The 19,092-nt window shown below is 44.1% G+C and overlaps 1 protein-coding gene across 1 annotated transcript; it reads right to left on the bottom strand.

The window, feature by feature from the left end:
• Positions 1-8,269: 8,269 nt before the first annotated feature.
• On the bottom strand, positions 8,270-18,438 carry LOC130356270 (tubulin alpha-1 chain-like). The gene is made up of 5 exons (XM_056557532.1): positions 18,263-18,438; positions 15,930-16,152; positions 12,609-12,757; positions 11,254-11,934; positions 8,270-8,649 (listed from the first exon to the last, which is right to left on the bottom strand). The coding sequence occupies exons 1-5, from the start codon at positions 18,263-18,265 to the stop codon at positions 8,356-8,358; spliced, it is 1,350 nt and encodes a 449-aa protein (XP_056413507.1). The 5' UTR covers positions 18,266-18,438; the 3' UTR covers positions 8,270-8,355.
• Positions 18,439-19,092: the final 654 nt, after the last annotated feature.

Genomic DNA, 19,092 nt, shown 5'->3' with positions numbered 1-19,092 from the left:
CTTTAGGCAGCATAGATTTAGAGCCCCCCTTTAGGCAGCATAGATTTAGATCCCCCTTTAGGCAGCATAGATTTAGAGCCCCCCTTTAGGCAGCATAGATTTAGATCCCCCTTTAGGCTCTGCTGCCTAAAGGGGATCTAAATCTATGCTGCCTAAAGGGGGGATCTAAATCTATGCTGCCTAAAGGGGAACCCTATATCTACAGCATAGATTTAGAGCCCCCCTTTAGGCAGCATAGATTTAGAGCCCCCCTTTAGGTAGAATAGATTTAGAGCCCCCCTTTAGGCAGCAGATATTTAGAGCCCCTACATCAGGCACTGGCAGCATACTAACATCTGCCGGCGGGTCGCGGGATGCGGGGACTTCTTGAAGGTGCGCGCTATAAGTAATGTGTGCATGTCAACGCATGTGCCGTGCAGGAAGTGGGCGTAGTGGCGCAGCGCTTGCAATGACGTCACTACGCGCACCTCCGCCAGGAAGTACCCGCATCCCGTGACCCGCAGGCAGATGTAAGTAGCTATTAGCAGAAATCTCCTGCCCGGCGCCCCGGGACTGCATGTCCCGGGCGTCGGGACACGAGAGCAGGGCTGCCATCAGAGATTTTGGGGCCCCTTACACAGCTCAGGCCTGGGCCCCCTGGACACCCCTCACAGTACCGCCAATTGCACATATCGCGTTGCATGTCCTACTACGCGACGTATAACATGATACCAGTATCAGCATTACAAATTGGGCTGCTACCCTCATGCATTCTCTCCCTTGATCAACCTCCTGTGCCATTTCAACCGCTCCACACTGTGCTATATCATTTGCCACCCCCCTGATCCTCCCCATGCCACTTTATTTCCACTCTCTGATCCCCCCTGCCACTTTATCCCCCCCCCCCCCCCCCTGCCACTTTATTCAGAGATAATGGGGAAGCATTATCAGATCCTGTGCAGAGGGAAAGTGGAGCAGTTGTAGATCGCTTCTTTAATTTTTCAGATGCCTTTTAAAAAAAAAAAAAGGAACAATCTGGTTGCTATGGGCAACTGCTCCACTTTCCCTCTGCACAGGATTTGATAAATCTCCCCCCTTATCTCTGAATTTCATGTGTGTTGTGGCCTCTGTGCTTACTTGTGGTTTTCTCCTGATGCCTCATATACATGTTTTTAATTTGGTTGGTGTTAACAAAATAAACTTTTAGCGATATGTGGACCCTTTTATGTTTTGTGTAGGTACCGGTACTTTGTTTTGGAGTTTTACCCTTACAGTTACAGTCGCCGGCAGATCAGCCAGATATTGTGGCAGCAGTGGTGGCCGGTCACAGGGGGCTCAGTCATGATTGTGACAGCTGCGACCATGATATTTATACCACTTGTGTATTACAGCCAGAATACTTTTCATTTTCAACTTTCAGACCTATATGAGGCTTGTTGCTTTTTGTGCCACCAATTTTACTTTGTAATGGCATCAATCATGCTACCAAGAAATACACAGTAAAATAAACGCCATTTTGCAACTTTTGGGGGCTTCCGTTTATGCAAAAAGTAGTATACTTAAAATCCTCCTCTTCTGACCCCTATAACTTTAGCATTTTTCCATATACTGGGATGTGTGAGGGCTCCTCTTTTGCGCTTTGATCTGTAGTTTTTACTGGTACCATTTTTGTTTTGATGCGACTTTTCGATCGCTTTAAAAAAAAAAATTTTTTATGGTATATGAAATTACTAAAAATGAGCAATTGTGGACTTTGGTATTTTTTTTTTAACAATTATGCCATTGACCGTGTGGGATAATTAACGTTATATTGGAATAGTTTGGACATTTATTTATTGATTCTTAAATCAATAAATGTGGTGGGTGTGTTAAATGCAGTGTGTGGGAATTATATAGTGCAGTGTTTTCCAAACAATGTATCTCCAGCTGTTGCAAAACTACAACTCCCAGCATGCCCAGACAGCTGTTGGCTTTCTGGGCATACTGGGAGTTGTAGTTTTGTAACAGCTGGAGGCACACTCTTTGGAAAACACAGACATAGTAATTTGTGTGTGAGTACGCAGTATAGGTTACCGTCACATGATACACATTCCCCTATACAGGAACTTCTTCCTGGGCCTCCATTGTATAGTAGTGAGGCTCCTCTCACCCATGTGACTGATCACATGGTAATGACATCACCAAAGGTCCTCTGCCTCCCATACACGGCCCGATGTTCGGCAGTTATCGCTCCATTGTGCTGCTGTCGTCTGTAAGAGCCTTATCCAGGGAGGAGAGGACAGATGGCAGGTATGGCAAAGTATTTTGCAGCTGCCAGTGAAAGCAGGAGGCTGCTGCTTAAACAGCAGTATTCTGTGCTGGGGCTGCTGCAGGGGGGTGCAGCGGGGGCCCGGCCCCCCCTGGGAGATGGGGCCCCTTACTGGAGTACTGGCTGTACCCCCCTGATGGCGGCCCTGCACAAGAGATACAAATGCCGCCTGCATCATTCAGGTCCCATGGTAGGGCCGGCCCAGCATGAGAGGGGGCCTGCCGCCGACGGGCCCCCTCTCACACTGGGCCCCTGTGCAGTTGAACATGTTGCACATGTGATATGTCCGCCCCTGATGTGCAGTACTAACCTGATAGGCGTGCAAACCGTCTAACTGCTATGAGCGTATGTGCCGTATAAACACTAAGAGCATGGGGCAGTGTGAATGCCGTGAATGTACATGCAGTATAACGCCAAGATTATACAAACAGAACCTATGCCATGAGCGCACACCACCGTAACTGCTAAGAGCGTATGTACAGTATGAATGCTGTACGTGCAGTGACAATGCTAGGAACGTGTGTGCAAAATATACATACTATAAGGGTAAGTGCAATATAAAACTATGAGGATGTGCTATTTAATTGCTACGGGCAAATGTGCAGTGTAAATGCCATGCGTGTACATACTGAAATATACTGCGAGCGCACGAGCCGTAAAATCTGTACGTACGTACAGGCAGAATGCCTATGTGTGCTGTATGAATGCTATGACACTCCGAGCCTTATAATTTTTATTTTTTTGTTGTTGCTTTATTTATTTATTTCGTTTTTTTTTTATTTATTTTTTATTGTGAGTGTGTGTGCAGTATACATGCTATGCATATTCGGGCATTATGAATGTAGGTGTACCGTCAATGCTAAGAGCGTGCGAACAGTATGAATGCTATAGGCATGCGTGCCATATCACTGCTATAGAAGCGCTTGCAGTGTCAATGCTATAGAAGTACGTGCAGTATGAACGCTAGATACGTGCGTGCAGTATAGACATTATGAGCGTGCGTGCAGTAATAACCCTACAAGTGTACGTGCGTGCCGTATTATCACTATGAACGTGCATTATGAAGCTGTGAGTGTGCGTCTGGCCGTATTAATGCTATAAACGTGCGTGCAGTATAAATGCTACGAGAATGCGTGCAGCACTAACGCTATGAACGTGCGTGCAGTCTGAAACCTACGAGCATGCGTGTATCATTTACGCGCATGCATCGTTTATGAATGTGCGTGCTTTATATGAAGCTGTGTGTCTAGCCGTATTAATACTGTAAGCGTGCGTGCAGTATGCCTGCTATGAGCCTGCTTGCAGTATTAACCCTACGAGCATGCATGCAGCATTAACGCTATGAACGTGCGTTCATTATTAAGGTGTGAGTGTGCGTCTAGAGCGGTATTTATGCTATGAGCGTGCATGCAAGATAATGCTATGAGCGTGCGTGCCCTCTAACTACTATGAACGTGCATGCAGTATAAATGCTTTGAGCGTGCATGCAGTATAAATGATTTGAGCGTGCCTGCAGTATAAATGCTGAGCGTGCCTGCAGTATAAATGCTATGAGCGTGCCTGCAGTATAAATGCTATGAGCGTGCCTGCAGTATAAATGCTGAGCGTGCCTGCAGTATAAATGCTGTGAGCGAACATGCAGTATAAATGCTGAGCGTAAATGCAGCATGAATGTTATGAGCGTGCATGCATCATGACTGCTACGAGTGTGCGTGAAATATAGATGCTGAGAGCGTGCGTGCCGTAAATGGTATTGCCGTATAAATGCTGAGAGCGTGAGTGCATTATGATGCTATGAGCGTGCATACAGTATAATACTATGTGCATACAATGTAAATGTTGTGAGCGTGTGTGCCGCACGAACAATGAGCACTCGTGCAGCACACATGCCACTACCGAGCATGCAACACGAACGCCACGAGCGCGCACGCAGCAGATGCTATGAGCATACGTGCCGCATGAACGCCACGAGTGTGAGTACTGCACGCGTAGATGCTAAGAGCGTACAAGGAGTATGATACTAAGACCGTACGCACAGTATGAACCACTATGAAGACCGTATGATTGTTATGAGCACACGAGCAGTCAAAAACGTGGTGACTGAGTAGTGTGAATGCTGTGCATGTAACTAGAGATGAGCGAATTTACAGTAAATTCGATTAGTCACGAACTTCTAGGCTCGGTAGTTGATGACTTATCCTGCATAAATTAGTTCAGCTTTCAGGTGCTCTGGTGGGCTGGAAAAGGTGGATACAGTCCTATGAAAGTGTCTCCTAGGACTGTATCCACCTTTTCCAGCCCACGGGAGCACCTGAAAGCTGAACTAATTTATGCAGGCTAGTCAGCAAACGCCGAGCCGAGAAGTTCGTGACGAATCAAATTTACTGTAAATTCGCTCATCTCTACATGTAACATACGCATACGTTGAGCCCATTACCATAACTGCTGCCAGAATAGAGCAAAGGTATAAGTGTACAATAGAACTTATAATCTATAATACCACCTTTCAGTAGCACCAACTCAAAAGAATATATATTATTTATTTATTAATTTATTTTATTTCTTTATTTTCTGCACACCATACTCCTGCTGAAGCCGGAGACACTGCCGCCAGAGAAATCTCTGCCTGTCCGCAGTAACTCTGGCAGCTGCCCATGACCCAGAGCCGTCATGCTCACATCAACCGTGCCCCTGCCTGCTCCAGCGAGCCTGCGGACGTAGTAGGACGAACTGGGTGACACGGAGCTGGTGGGACGGTAAAGCCATGAAACAGACCTGTCACCCTGGGTAACCCGCCGCCCCGCATCTGGCACCGAGGCAGCTGGACGTGGCTGCGCCAGAGCCAGGATCGCGTCACCCAGAGTGAAGTCAGCAGCCAAACAGGTACTAAACCTGAGTGGCTGCAGATATACGTAGTTCAATTCAAATGCTGCCGCAGGCTTCCGGCAGGAACTTTAAGCCCTTGGGCCCGGTAGGCAGAGTTTTCTGCCGCAATACTGCAGCACCCGGCTGCACGCCACTTACCCCTCAGACTGCCCTTTCCCCACGTGTAGACATGTCACTTCCGCAAACGTCATGTCGCGACGCGGAGACGCTCTGACCTATATGCAGACGGGTGTTATATACTATCGCCCCTCCCACAAACTCAGCCTTAACAGGCTTCCACATGTGTATACCTAGATAGGTATTCCAATTTCTAACATGTCTCCCTTATTCCACACTATTCCCTATTCAGCAGTCCTTATAGGGAACCAATCAGCATATTTTAGCATATATCATGCTTGGCAATGCTTTACATATACTAAAATCATTATCCTCACCATCCCCGGGGGACGTTTGTTCCCCCAGAGATGGTGAAGATATTAAAGTTATAAAGTCAGATCACAGGGGAATTCTAGCAGTTTGACCCCCACGAGGGGATAACTTTATAAGATGGCACAACCCCTTTACTAGAATGAAATTAATTTGGGCCACATGTGGAGCCTGTGGTTCAGCAATTGTCATTAATTAGGTTTTCTGCAGATTAAACGACTCCATAAGTCACCTATAACACTATAGCTTGAATATAACAGTATGCATGAGGCTTTACAGCAGCGCTTTCCTAATGTTTCATGTTTGTTACCAACTCCTCTCTGCTGCACATATGAGCATTACAAATGTGGCTGCTACCCCCTATGCTATTTAATTCACCGCCCTCATGCCTTATCTTTCCCCTTGGATTATCCCCTGTGCTATTTTGTCCCCCCCCCCCCCCTTAATCACACCATGTGCCACATTACCATTCCCCCTTTATGCCATTTTATTCCCTTTATCCTCTGTGCCGCATCCTTTATTCAACCAACCTCGATCCGCTGCTGTGCATTCAAGTCCTGTGTCCCACCAATGCACTACGGAAGACTAAGGGCTGGTTCATATCACGTTTTCCGCAATATGCGACTGCATACGGCAGGGGAGAGCTAAAAACTAGCGCTCCCGTATTGAGCTGTATGCGGTCCCGTATGTAATTCATTTCAATGAGCGGCCGTATGCGGTCCCGTATTGCGGAAAACGTGATGTGAACCAGCCCTTAGGTGTGGAGGCTCGGTATCTCGATGGGTACAACGTCCTCTGTGTTGCAGATCTTGAACAGGCAGCCACTTTAAATTGGTGAACAGCAGTGGCTGCTGTAGACGGACAGGCCCACAACACAACTTGGGGTTGCCACTGACACTAGTGTGTCACAGTACCAAGTCTGGAAAGGCCTGCTCTACAGTATTTGCACACAAGCCATTGCCATGTTAACATTACATTTTTGATTGTAAGGTTTTTACAGGTAAAACATGTTGATATTTTAACTAGGGCTGCAGCTAACGATTATTTTAATAATCGATTAGTTGTTGATTATTTCATCGATTAATCGGAAAAAAAGGGGTTCAGCTGATTCTACTTATGTACAATGGCCATATTAAAAGTTTCTAGCATGTGATGTGACCAAACAGCAGCAATTTGGGATTTTTTTTTACGCCGGTTGCTGTCATTATTAATGATCCTGTACAGAAACCAGGTTAAATTTGATATTGCCGCATGGGTAACTGTCTGAACTATTAAAATAAAATGTTAATGATTAACTAAATATTTTAATAGTTCAGACAGTTAGCCATACGGTAGTATCAAATATGTAAAAGAAAGTTATTTTACTTTTTTTGTATAGCAATAGGAAAAGGGGGATCGGGTAATTAAAATTTTATTTTTTGCTTTTTTTTTTTTTTTAAATATAGCACTCCTATACACATGGGGGTATGTGCAGAATGCAGAGCATTGCTTTTACAGACCCTAGGGTGCAATGCTATGCAGTCTGCACATAACACCCTCGTTTATAGCAGTGTATGTACATTCCTATACAGATGGGGGTATGTGCAGAGCATGGCACCCTTGTTACGCCCTTTAGACAGCAGGGCCACACGTAGACATTAGAAGCAGCCCTCACCCTTGTAGACAGCACTCACCTGCGGCTGTCCTCTGCCCCGTTCTCCCGTCCGCATCATGTCGTCCTATGGAGGAGCATGTGACACACACGTCAATCTGCTACCTCCGTAGCGTTACGCTGTGCGTGGGGGAGGAGGTGGAGTGACGTGTGTGTCACATCCTCCACGGGACAGGAGAAGCAGGTATCGGTTTTGGGATCGGGGACACTGAACGAGTCCCTGATACCATGCAAATTGCTAGTATTGGCCCGATACTTCCATTCACCGCCGCCGCCCGACATGTCCTTGCTGCTGCTCTACTTCTAACGCAATTAGCGCACCGCCAGGACGTCTATTCTTTGCTGCTCATCTCCGTAGTGAACAGAGATGAGGAGCAAAGAATAGACATGTCCGGGCACTACACTAATTGCACTACGAGTAGAGCAGCAGCAGGGACATGTCGGGCGCCGGCAGTGAATAAATGAAGCCTACATGCGGGACATGTCAGCTTCATTCATTGCCGCCGCGGACAACGAATCAGCGATTATTCGATAACGGGATTTGTCGACAACGAATCCAGTTATCGAATTTAATTGATTTTATCAATTAATCGTTTTAGCTCTAATTTTAACCTGTGAGAATTACATGGGGACAGGTATTTGCATCCCCACTGCTAGGCTCTATATAAAGAGGTGGAGACGGAGCCTCATGTAGGTGTATGTTACAATAATGCTTTACATAAACTTTCAGTGGTAGGTCAGTCAACTAAGGAAAGCTAAAAAAAAAATAATAATAAACTTGTAAACATCAGGAATCACCATATCAAGGCAGATTTTTCAAAAACTGTCTGCTGTATGACCAGTAAAAATCTTTATTGCTTGGGTCCCAAACTACAACAGCTGAGGAGCCAGGCCAGTGAATAGAGCTCAGGACTTCAATGTGTGTGTATCTGAGTAAATGTTACATATGTAGACTGGTGTTTGTGGACAAAGATTAAAAATACCAAATGAAGACGCAAATAAAGTTACACTATACCATGCATAGTTCCAACAGTAAAATCCTTTATTTTAAGCAGCCGGACAGGAATATGAACATACCATTTGAAATGGGCTCCTGCCATTGACACTAGTACTCTTCTCCATCATCCTCTCCCTCTACAGAGTCTGTGCCAACCTCTTCATAATCCTTCTCTAAGGCAGCCAGATCCTCACGTGCCTCAGAGAACTCTCCCTCTTCCATGCCTTCTCCCACATACCAATGCACAAAAGCACGCTTTGCATACATCAGGTCAAACTTGTGATCTAGACGTGCCCAGGCTTCTGCTATAGCTGTGGTATTACTCAGCATACAAACTGCTCTTTGTACCTTTGCCAAGTCACCCCCAGGGACCACAGTAGGAGGTTGATAGTTTATTCCCACCTGAAAAGACAAAGTTTTATACTTAATACACTTACACAAAAAAAAATATACATATATAGATGTAGTTAGGGGGTTTTGCAACAACAAAATAAAAAAAACTTAGTAGTTTGTGAAAGAATTCTTGGAGCAGAATAACCTATTCATCTACAGTACAAGTTTAGAAAGCTAGATTAACCCCTTAAGGACTCTTGTTTTTTGCACTTTCGTTTTTTCCTCTTCACCTTTTAAAAATCATAACCCTTTCACTTTTGCACCTACATACCAATATGATGGCTTGTTTTTTTTTTTTGCGCCACCAATTGTACTTTGTAATCATGAAGAAACAAAAATAATAATTATATATATATATATATATATATTTTATTTATTTATATATTTGTGAGGGAAAAATGAAACTTGTAACTTTTGGGGGGGGCTTTCGTTTCTACACAGTACATTTTTCGGTAAAAATGACAACTTCTCTTTATTCTGTAGGTCCATATGATTAAAATCATACCCTACTTATATAGGTTTGATTTTGTTTTACTTCTGGTGAAAATTATAACTATTTTTGTTTTAATGGGACTTTTTGATCGCCTTTTATACTTTTTTTATAGAAAACAAAGTGACCAAAAATACGCAATTTTGGACTTTGGAATTTTTTTTTTTTACGAGTACGCCATTGACTGTGTGGTTTAATTAACATTATATTTTTATAGTTTGGACATTTACGCACACAGCAATACCACATAAGGGTGTTAATTTTGGTTACATATTTTTTGAGATGGGAAAAGGGGGGGTGATTCAAACTTAATAGGGAAGGGGTTAAATCACATTTATTAAACTTTTTTTTTTCTTTTCTTTTTTAACACTTGTATAGCCCCCATAGGGGACTAGAACATGCAATCTTCTGATTTCATACACTGATCAATGCTAAGCCATAGCAAAGCATTGATCAGTGTTATTGGCCCTCTGCTGCTCCAGCCTGGATCTCAGGCATAAGCAGTAGATCGAAAATCAGACTCTGAGGAGGAAGGTAGGGACCCTCCTTGCTTCTTCTCAGCTGATCGGGACACCGTGGTTTTTCCATGGTGGTCCAGATCAGCTCCGCTGAGCTGCATCCTTAAGAGGTTAAATTGCATGGTCAAATCTTAGAAGTGCTTCAGTTATATATTGTGACAGCTTAAGATCATGTTTGAGACCATGGGTTTTAGTAAAATAAAATACTGGTAAGATTTTATGGTAGTTGCTTTCCTGGAGGTCATTCAGGCAGCCTGATTAATTAACACAAAAAGAAAGACACCCCTTATTTACCAATATACCATACTGAAACTGAAAAGGCACCTGCTGATCCATATGGCTACATGCATAGCAAATTAAAGGGACCCTGTCAGGTTTTTAACACTGCAGTGTTTCAGATAAGTCACCATTTTAATACCAGCTGGAAATGGGTTAACCAATCATCTGGGCAGTCCCAGGCAATGTCTCCCCACCTAGCTGTATTTGATAAACATGTTTCTTCAAATTTGTGTACAGTTAGAGATCAATAATGCTCGAGACGGTGAAGTGTAGCCACCTTGGACCCTCCAGAAAATTAGCTTCCTTGTTTCCAACTAGTGCTAACATTTTGATTTCTCCAATAAGCCATAGCATTTCAGAATAACTCCGTTATTTAAGGGAGCCAGTCATTTTTCCACATTTCCTGTGATTTAGACAGCATGAAATAAGTGACAGATTCCCTTTAAGTGGTTTTGACTATTAAAAGGGGTTATCCAGTCAACTGGATGGACCTCAGCCCTCCTATTTTATCTCAGTGGAAAGCTCTTGTGAATGCTGATACCTTTTTCCCCATTTGGTCTATAAAATAGGAAGTGTCCGGGTAAATTCCTCTCAGTATGGGGCATGTGGTGCTCCTCCCCGTCCACCCAATGTTCATATTCCATGTCTCCTCAAGGGACCTCGTCACTGGCTCTTGGGGACCGTGTGTGATTGCTCTGTGTGTCTTTCGTTTTATCCCTTTTCCATGTCATGTTAGTTAGTCTTCTATGTCTCCTCCCCATGCATGGGTCTGCTGCATCTTACCTCCATTCTCCCCCCTCCCCCTTCCACTCTTTTTCTCTCTCTTCAATCTTTCCTTTTTCTCTACTATGGTGGTGACTATTTCTGTCCAGGGTAGACTCCATGATGGTGTTCCAGAGGTATATTTCTTGAGTGTTCCAGGTTCTCTCAGTTCAAGAGTTTTTACTCACTGTTCGCTATACTGCATTCTACGATAATTACCAGTGTTACATTCTGTCTGATTGTACTGTTATTCAGGTGCCTTCTACTTATTGTTCTGTGTACTGACTTGTTTTTTACTTTATGGGCCTGCGGGCTGATCGTTCCTCACTTTTCAAAAAAAACGTATAAAAAAAAAAAAAAGAAGGGGGTTACCCAGGAAGAGAAATTGAGCTAATTTATTTAAAAAACCACCCCCCGTCTGTCTCCAGGCTGGGTGTGGTTCTGCAGCTCAGTTCCATTGAAGTGAATGGAGCCAAGTTGTAATACCACACCCAACCTGGGGCAGACGTGGAGCTGTTTTTCTACTCCTCGATAAATTAGAATTAAACAAGAACCGAGCCTCACCTTAAAACCTGTTGGACACCAATCCACAAACTGGATACTGCGCTTTGTCTTGATAGCAGCGATAGCCGCATTCACATCTTTAGGTACCACATCTCCACGGTACAACATGCAACATGCCATGTATTTACCATGTCTTGGATCACATTTCACCATTTGATTTGATGGCTCAAAGCAAGCATTTGTTATTTCTGAAACAGAAAGCTGCTCATGGTAAGCCTTTTCAGCAGAAATAATAGGAGAGTAAGTAACCAGAGGAAAGTGAATACGGGGATATGGGACCAGGTTGGTTTGGAATTCTGTCAAATCCACATTGAGTGCTCCATCGAAACGCAAAGAGGCTGTAATAGAAGACACAATCTGGCCTATCAGACGATTCAGGTTGGTGTAAGTCGGACGCTCAATGTCTAGATTCCGTCTGCATATATCATAGATTGCTTCATTATCAACCATAAAGGCACAGTCTGAATGCTCCAGTGTTGTATGGGTTGTCAGGATGGAGTTGTATGGCTCTACTACAGCAGTGGACACCTGAGGGGCGGGGTAGATAGCAAACTCCAATTTAGATTTTTTGCCATAATCCACAGAGAGTCTCTCCATGAGTAATGAAGTGAAACCTGAGCCTGTACCGCCACCAAAGCTGTGGAAGATCAAGAAACCCTGAAGACCTGTACACTGATCAGCCTAGAAAACAAGAAGAAACAAGTTATACTGAAAGCCTAAAATATAAGACAGTTTAAAATATGAACTCTTTATGCAAAGAACATTTGCTTTAAAAAAATATATTTAAGTTTGATTAAAAATGTTATATTGCAAACATTTACACAGATGCAAAGGGGTGAATTCACATTAAAGTGTCCCTGTCATAAGAAGGGAAAAGGGGACCCAAAAACTTTAACATGTCAAAAGTTATCAGTCAGGGACGGAGTGTTCAGATGTTGCCTATCTCCAAAGAGCCTATGGAAGCACACAATTATGCACTTCATCGTGATGTTCTCTCTGCAGGAGACAAGCACCATTATAAATCTATGAAGCTCATTTTTGTGTATTAAGACTGAGAATGCAGCAAATCAGGGAGTAAAGCATATGACAGCACACTTTTCCTGGCTCATTTTAGAGATTGGTGGGGTTCTGATCACTAAGTTCTTGAATGAAGACTTTGATCACTCCATCCCCGATGAAGGCTTTCTCTGCAACATGTCAAAACACTTTCTCAGGAAAAGGACTGTGAAAATACTCCTGTGTTAATGTGCACTTACAAATTAAGCCAATTAATTCAGATTTTTAAAAAAAGGATCCAGAACATATATCAATATATTATACATTTATAAACTACAAGACAGCTTGCAAGTACCTACCAATTTTCTCACTCTTTCCAACACCAAGTCTATGATTTCCTTTCCAACTGTGTAGTGCCCACGAGCATAGTTGTTAGCAGCATCCTCCTTGCCCGTAATAAGTTGCTCAGGGTGGAAGAGCTGACGGTAAGTTCCAGATCGAACCTCATCTAAGATAAAATTGAACTTGTTTTTTTTCACATTATGCCAAGAAACTTTTATAATCTAATGTTAGTGTTCCTTATCTGTACTGACAATTTTTTCTGATTAGGACCCAGTTATCTTTTAAAGGGGTTATACTGGGATAAATGGGATAGGGGGATACGTTTTTCATGACATATCTTTAATTGTTTCCATTTAAACTTTCCACGTGTCCCCCCACTTGTTTAGCGGTTTCAAGCAATGGTATTGTATGTACCATGGCTGTCCATAGTGTTCCTAAAGTTGGGCAGAAAGGTACATTTGACCACCTTTGCCACTGGGATATCTAGTTTGGGAACCATGTCCCAATCTGCCACATCTTCCTTCCTTCAAGATGTAGCACCATTCAGGTAGAAAAGCATTAGTTTAGCCCATTAACCTTTAAAAGGACATCTGCAGCGGAAAACACTTATCCCCTATCCGTGCAGGTGTGCTGTCCGCAACATAACATCACAGCTGACACTCCTACATATAACTTCATGAGAGAGGTGGGGAATCAGCTTTCTTGCCTCTCACATAGAACTTTATGGGGACAGGGCGGGGGCTTAACAGTCGACCACTTAGGTCCCTAATGCCCGGGCCCGTTTAGGAGATCGTGGGGGGTCCCAGGGGACAGACCCCCCCCCCAATCAAACATTTAGCACCTATCCAGTGGATAGTGGATAAGTGTTTTCTGCTGCAGTTGTCCTTTAATAACATTGTGAATACACTGCTCAGAAAAATAAAGAGAACACTATGATAACACATCCTAGATCTGAATGAATGAACTAATTGTTGTCAGCACATTCAACTATTTAAAATACAAAAATTATCAATGGATATCAAATCACTCAAAATCAAAATGGAAAACCACACTACAGGCTGATCCTACTTTGATGTAATGTCCTTAAAACAAGTCAAAATGAAGCTCAGTAGTGTGTGTGGCCTCTATGTGCCCGTATGACCTCCCTACAACGCCTGGGCATGCTCCTGATGAGGTGGCAGATGATCCCGAGGGATGTCCTCCCAACTCCTGGACAGTCTGTGGTGCAACGTGGCATTGGTGGATGGAGCGAGACATGATATCCTAGATGTGCTCAATCTGATTCAGGTCTGGGGAACGGACGGGCCAGTCCATAGCATCAATGCCTTCCTCTTGCAGGAACTGCTGACAAACTCCAGCCACATGAGGTCTAGCATTGTCTTGCATTAGAAGGAACCCAGGACCAACTGCACCAGTATATGGTTTCACAAGGGGTCTGGGGATCTTATCTCGGTACCTAATGGCTGTCACGCTACCTCTGGCAAGCACATGGAGGGCTGTGCGGCCCCCGAAAGAAATGCCACCCCACACCATTACTGACCCACCGCAAAACCGATCATGCTGGAGGATGTTGCAGGCAGCAGAACGTTCCCCACAGAGTCTCCAGACTCTATCACATGTGCTCAGCGTGAACCTGCTTTCATTTGTGAAGAGCACAGGGCGCCAGTGGCGAATTTGCCAATCTTTGTGTTCTTTGGCAAATGTCAAACATCCTGCATGATGGTGGGCTGTAAGCCCAACCCTCACCTGTGGATGTCGAGCCCTCATACCAACCTCATGGAGTCTGTTTCTGACAGTTTGACTGGACACGTGAACATCTGTGGTCTGCTGGAGGTCATTTTGCAGGGCTCTGGCAGTGTTCCTCCTTGCACAAAGGTAGAGGTAACGGTCCTGCTGCTGGGTTGTTGCCCTCCTGTAGCCTCCTCCATGTCTCCTGATGTACTGGCCGGTCTTCTGGTAGCACCACCATTCTCTTGACACTACGCTGACAGACACAGCAAACATTTTTGCCACAGCTCGCATTGATGTGCCATCCTGGATGAGCTGCACTACCTGAGCCACTTGTTTGGGTTGTAGATTCCTTCTCATGCTACCACTGGAGTGAAAGCACCGCCAGCATTCAAAAGTGACCAAAACATCAGCCAGGAAGCATAGGAACAGACGTGGTCACCACCTGCAGAACCACTCCTTTATCGGGGGTGTCTTGCTAATTGCCTATAATTTCCATCTGTTGTCTGATCCATTTGCACAACAGCATGTGAAATTGATTGTCAATCAGTGTTGCTTCCTGAGTGGACAGTGTGATTTCACAGAAGTGTGATTGACTTGGAGCTACATTGTGTTGTTTAAGTGTTCCCTATATTTTTTGAGCAGTGTATTTTCATTTCAGGAAAGATAGTGTATTTTTGATCTAAACCAACTAAGGCTGGGTTCACACTACGTTTTCTCCCATACGGGAGCGCATACGGCAGGGGGGAGCTAAAACCTTGCGCTCCCGTATGCCTTTGTATGCGCTCCCGTATGTAATTCATTTCAATGAGCCGGCCGGAGTGAAACGTTCGGTCCGGTCGGCTCATTTTTGCGCCGTATGCGCTCCCACCGTTTTAGGTCCGGTTGTAAAAGCGCATACGGCGCAAAAATGAGCCGACCGGACCGAACGTTTCACTCCGGCCGGCTCATTGAAATGAATTACATACGGGAGCGCATACGAAGGCATACGGGAGCGCGAGGTTTTAGCTCCCCCCTGCCGTATGCGCTCCCGTATGGGAGAAAACGTAGTGTGAACCCACCCTAACAGCTCTTCATGAATACACTTGGACTCCTGACTTCCTAAACTAATGGTAGCCTGAACAGCCTTAAGTTACTCAGTATCTTCCACATTAAAGAGGTATCTTTTCAACTCCACATACACCGCTGAGAAACTTTCAATACTAGGTTTGTTTTGTGGGTTTAAGTCTTGTACCTCCTGGTCAAACAGTTGCTCACTACTACAATTCCCAGAATGCATTGTTTTACTCAACTCTTTAACACAGCCATTCCACCCAGAGCTGTTGCAGAACATTACAGTACACATCAGTCTATTTATCTGCAGTACCTGTTAAATTTATACTGTCTGCTCCTTTACCCATGTCTTTCAGTACACGGCAACTGCTGTAAACACACCTCATTCTCCCTTAACGTCACTATATACATACAAAATATATATCTAGCTCTGGGAGAAATATATATGTATACATGTCAGGGAGAAAGTGATGAAGGTGGCCATATGGGCTGGTCACAGGAAGCGACATCACAGGGCAGGTTCCCTTTAATAAAGATGCATAAATGTTATACAATACCTATTACAGCTGATTCAAGATCAACAAAGACTGCTCTTGGGACATGTTTTCCAGCTCCCGTCTCACTAAAGAACGTATTGAAAGAGTCGTCTCCTCCACCAATTGTTTTGTCACTTGGCATTTGCCCATCAGGTTGAATACCATGCTCCAGGCAGTACAGCTCCCAGCAGGCATTTCCAATCTGAACTCCAGCCTGGCCCACATGGATAGAAATGCATTCACGCTGTAATAAAAAAAGAAAAAAAACATTCCCCTTTATCATGCTTTTTTTTTTTTTTTTTTTTTTTAACATTATGGCCGTTAACATGCGAACAATGACTCTCACATCATGCAGATGTGAGAGTGAAGAATAGATAAGTATTCATAAGGGAGGTGATCTGGGGAAACAGGAAGCAGTCCTAGTAAAGCAAGAGACCACCACTGTTGCGCCTAAGAACAAATTAGCAGGAGTAAAGATTTCATGGGAGCAGGTGCATTGATTTTTAGCAAGGTGAATGGCGTTTTAAACATGATCACCTGCACTATTATACAAGTGTGCTGCTGCTGTCAGATTCACTTTAAAGGGGTACTCCAATGGAAAACTTTTAAATCAACTGGTGCCGCCAGAAAGTTAAACAGATATGTAAATTACTTCTATTAAAAAATCTTAATCCTTCCAGTACTTATTGGCTGCTGAATACTACAGAGGAAATTCTTTACTTTTTGTAACACAGTGCTCTCTGCTGACATCTCTGTCCATTTTAGGAACTGTCCAGAGGAGTATATGTTTTCTATTAGGATTTTCTCCTACTCTGGACAGTTCTTAAAATGGACCGAGGTGTCAGCAGGGAGCACTGTGGTCATGATGTCAGCAGAGAACTCTGTGTTCCAAAAATATAAAGAGTTTCCTCTGTAGTATTCAGCAGCTAAGTTGTACTGGAAGGATTAAGATTTTTTTTATAGAAGTAATTTACAAGTCTGTTTAAAGGAGTAGTCCAGTGGTGACTCAGTGGTTTACAACTTATCCCTTATCTTAAGGACAGGGGTACAGAGAGATCGCAGGGGGCCCCAGCGGTCGGACCCCCCGCGATCTCAAACTTATCCCCTATCCTTAGGATAGGGGATAAGTTTTTCACCACTGGACTACCCCTTTAACTTTCTGGCACCAGTTGATATAAAAAAAAAAAAATTAAAAAAAAACTGTTTTCCACTGGAGTACCCCTTTAAGTTTAGAACAGCCCATTCAATAAATAGGCTGTAGGGGACCTGTTGATCGATAAATGTTGTGGATATGCCATAACTGTTCAAGATGGGCACATGGTCAAAAGGGCAGGCATACATTGAGAAACAGCAGTGAAATAAGTATTGATCTTAGGCTAACCACTTTAAAGTATTTTCTTCCAGGCCTGAGGTCCATTTTATTGATTCTCTAATTGTAACAGTACAGCTGCAATGTAAAGAAATCCTTTACACTGAAGGCAACACAATTCCCACCAGTACACAAATGTCCCTCAAAAGTTAAAGTTGGAGAAGCCCTCCATAAAATGCTGTAGTGGAGCCCAAATTTCAGGATATTATGGAATCATCCCATGGTCAAACATTTCCCCTGCCACACCCTAAACGAGTTAGATGCCGCCTAAACCTGATCTTAAGTCACATCGTGTCAGTGCAGAGCAGGTGACAGCAGGCGCACCACTCACAGCTGTAACCTAGAAATTCTGTACTGCAGGAAGCCCCGCCCACATGACTGAGGAATGGGCGGGTCCGTAAGACTAACGCTGATTGGTCCGCCGAGTACACGATAGAGAAGAACACCCACATACCTTGTGGAGTCGTAGAAGCCGCCATGTTTTGCTGAAGTGACATTGTTTAACAATTAGTTATAGTACGGAAGGTAAGGTGCTGGGAGGTGCCTATCCACCTCATACAGGCGCCCACACACTGACGGGTGACAGGAACAAGCAACACCTTTTACTTGACTCACACAGAACTCGATGGACGTGTCTCAGGGCGGGGACACGGATGAAATCATTTCACTCACCCCGCGTCTTAATGGAGAACCCCCACCCTGATGATGGCGGCAGCCGCCCATACTCCTACCGATACCCTGTCACATCTAGCGACCTATGCACTCCAGACGATACACTTTATATGGGGTTACAGGCCGCAAACAGCGCTACGACACGGGTAACTAACGCTACACGCGGTACCGAAACTAGAGACATACATGACACTCTTCAGGAGTGTTCCATTAGCCACCGCAAGTTTCTGTCACTCAAAAATAGTTAGAACTTTTGGCGCCATTTTCCCCTCCCTCTCAGTATATTAACCCCTTTATTCTCCAGCTGTCTTACCATGATTGTGATTTGTCAGAGTCCGCACAACAACAAAGAAAGGAACAGACAAACGAAAAGGAAGGTTCTAGAGAAGACACAACCGGTCCGGCTCCGTTGACAATAGACGGGCTACGGGTCTCCGCCAACACAGCAACTGTTAATTCTCCGCCAACAGTCGCTTTTATAGCAGCTGTAAGGGCGTATGCGGAGCCCATTGGTCAGCTGAGGAAGAACGCCACCATGTGATTGGATGGAGGATATTTGAATAAGTTTTCCTCAGCAGGGATTGGCGGATTCGTAGTAAGCGGCGCACGGGGAGTGGTGACGGGAACTTTCCGGGTGACATTCCTGATAGCGGAGGGCTGAGCTATGGTGACGTGATGGCGGCACTTGAACTTTAGTGACACAACCTCCAGTGTTCTACCATTTGCTACTATGGCAGAACACCGGCATGTAGACTCATAAAACGCAAGAGCTGTTCTTAAATTATAACAAGCAGCACAGTCTGTAAGGAGAATTTGGTGCAAATTGTAAAATAGAAATGAGGTTCTATGTGAGAAATTCTAGAACGCATACATGAAGCTATATTCCCAGCTTTGACCAGTGGGTGTGTATACAGGTAGTGGGCATGTATCTGAAGTGGCCAGCTATATAGCACTGGAATTTCTATAAAAGTGCATACTTAACCCCTTAAGGACCCAGGGTTTTTCCGTGTTTTCCTCCTCATGTTTAAAAAAATCAACTCTTTCAATTTTGCACCTAAAAATCCATATGATGGTTTATTTTTTGCGCCACCAATTCTACTTTGTAATGACGGCAGTAATTTTACCCAAAAATCTACAGCAAAA

The sequence above is a fragment of the Hyla sarda genome, chromosome 2 (genome assembly GCF_029499605.1).
Source record: "Hyla sarda isolate aHylSar1 chromosome 2, aHylSar1.hap1, whole genome shotgun sequence".
NCBI lineage: Eukaryota > Metazoa > Chordata > Amphibia > Anura > Hylidae > Hyla > Hyla sarda.
Note: the sequence above shows the minus strand (reverse complement) of the source record. Positions and strands in the feature narration are given on the sequence as shown.